Raw genomic sequence first — 2,577 nt, 5'->3', positions numbered from 1 at the left:
GATCTCACTTTTTTATGAAAGTAAAATAACATAAATTATATCGGAAAAACACTTTTTTCAATTGCTTAAACGCAAAGAATTTCAAGAACTCAAAATTAAAATAATAATAATAATAGGGAAAAATGTTTGTCCTTTTAAATGACACAATTTATATCATTTTATTCTCACAAAGGGATGAAACCCACAACTTTATATTTTTTTGTCAACTTTCTCTCCTTATTTATCTATATTTTTCTCTCACTTAAAATGACACAAATTTACCTCTTTTAAATGATACATACTTTTCCCATAATAATAATAGGGTTTTATTAGAGTTATGTTGTAGGAAAAGTGATTGTGTAATGTTATAGAGATTCGTTTTGTGTGCCGTAATTTTCTTTTTTTCTTTTTCTTCAAAAAGTGTGGGCCTTACAAAATATCATGAGTATAGAAAAGTTTATTGTGTCACGATTAAACTCCAAGTACCAATCACATAACTTCGTCCTCAATTCTCAGCGCACGGTGACAATTAACATAATGTAAACTTAATCAGCATTACTGAACTAAATAACACAAATCTTAAAACTAAAACAAAAACTGTCCAGAAAATAATAATAATAATAATAATTAATCTTGTCCGAATTAAACATCTTGTTCTTCGTCATCATCACCATCATCCAGCTTTAGAAATCCTTAAGCAACGTGCGAACCTGTTCCAAAGTCACGAACAGCACAACAGTGAAGGGTCCCTGCCTTGAGATTGTAGGAACAAAACCTTTGTAAAGAGCCATGGGACCCTCAGCGCGCACAGTCTTCAAAGCGCAATCAAGTGCACCGGAATACGGCGGCGCCGCCCCGAGTTCCACCTTCATGTTCATCACCCTCGTCTTGATAACATCCACCGGGTTGGACGCAACGGCCGCCACAAAGCCCGCCGCGAAACTCGCCGATACGTGGGTCCCAAGCCCGTCCTTCATAACCCCCTTCTCCAGAATCATCTCCTTGAACTGGTCGTACGATGCCAGCTGTGATGCCGTAACTAACATGGCGCGGTTCACCGTAAGCGACGAGCCACGCCACAGGCTAGTAACACCCTCATGCTTCGCCATGGTGGAGATGGCGTCCACGACGGACTTGTAGTTCCGCCGCTGCCCCGGCGGGAGCCTTCCGTCGGCCTGCATCCGGACCATTGCCACGTCGGCCGGGTTTCCGACGACGGCACCGATTCCGCCGGCGATCAGCCCCGACGCGATCTTACGTGACAGCGGCAGGTTTGCGGCGGTGTTGCTGTCGGACCATTTCTTCTTGAGCATGTCGTAGAGCCCCATGCGGGTGGTGGAGTAGAGAAGCTGGCGGAGGACGGTGGCGGAGACGCCGGAGAAAAGGGCTGTGACGCCTTCTTGTTGGACTAATTTAACTCCGACAGCAATTGGACCTGCCCGGGCCGCCGCCTGAGGCGGTGGCAAGTGGGTGGAGTTTGGGTGGTGGAAGGCAAGTGCGGGTCGGAGATTCGGGGATTGGGTCTCACCTTGGAGTTGCATTCGGACCTTGATGAGATCGAGTGGGTGAGTGGAACACCCAGCAATTATGGATGCAATGCCTCCTTCAACAAAACCTTTGATACCCATTTTGTATTATGTGGAAAAGTTTCAAACTTTGAAAGAATAAATGAAATTGAGGATGTGGGTGAGGATGATTTTGTTAGAGAATATTTCGGGGGAAATTTCGAAGGAGAAAAGGGAGATGTTGAGTGAGTGCAACCGTATGAATAGAATCAAACTAAAAAAGAAATAATAAAAGAGAACCAATTTGAGTTTGGAATTAATCACTTCACTGGATACCAGGAGATGAGAATGGAGTGCACAGGCTATGGAACAAGAGTGAGGAACGTTAGGCCTTTGAGACATATGCCGCTCAGAAGAAACTATGTTTGGAGAAGAAACGAATATAAGGTTTGTGTTGTGGAGCTTGGTTAAGGGAATTTATAGTATAGCGCTTTGAGAGAAAGGACTGTGGAAGCTGGCACTCTGAGCTATGACGCGATCACATTTGCAATATTTGTATAGTAAATATCTTTTCGAGTCTTTAATAAAAAATACTATTCTACCTTAATTCTTTACAAAAAAAAAAAAAAAAAATTAGTTAGTTGGTCTCTAATAAATTTAAAATGGACTCATTTTAATTTTTTTGAGGGATAAATATTGATCTTTTTTAAAATTAGGAAAACCATAATTTCAACTAAATGAATCCACTTTAAATTTATTAGAGATACTAATTTTTTTTTATAAAATACTAAAATAAACACCATATTTTTTTGTTAGAAACTCATGTTTTTAAGATCGAATTTCGCAGAATGCAGCAACATAGAAATCAAAATAATCTCAAATCCCCCACACAATTATTATACGCGTAGTGGGGACCCACCAATTGTTTTTGGTAAATATTGGAATTTGCAGATGCTTGTAAAATGCAATACGCAAATCCCCTTTTTTTTATTTGAATATTATTTAGGAATTATTTAAAAATCAGAAGTTCACATTAGTTTTTTTTTTTTTTTTTGAAAACTGATCTTAATTACTTTTTTTAGGGCGAATCAAA

At 39.7% G+C, this 2,577-nt stretch overlaps 1 protein-coding gene across 1 annotated transcript; it reads right to left on the bottom strand.

Moving 5' to 3' along the window:
- Positions 1-486: 486 nt before the first annotated feature.
- On the bottom strand, positions 487-1,898 carry LOC133283902 (mitochondrial uncoupling protein 5-like). Its single transcript, XM_061480828.1, has one exon. The coding sequence runs from the start codon at positions 1,605-1,607 to the stop codon at positions 663-665; it is 945 nt and encodes a 314-aa protein (XP_061336812.1). The 5' UTR covers positions 1,608-1,898; the 3' UTR covers positions 487-662.
- Positions 1,899-2,577: the final 679 nt, after the last annotated feature.

The sequence above is a fragment of the Gastrolobium bilobum genome, unplaced genomic scaffold (genome assembly GCF_033153095.1).
Source record: "Gastrolobium bilobum isolate Gb01-03AN ecotype WA unplaced genomic scaffold, APGP_CSIRO_Gbil_v1 utg28738, whole genome shotgun sequence".
Classification (NCBI taxonomy): Eukaryota; Viridiplantae; Streptophyta; class Magnoliopsida; order Fabales; family Fabaceae; genus Gastrolobium; species Gastrolobium bilobum.
This window is presented reverse-complemented; position numbering and strand designations above follow the sequence as displayed.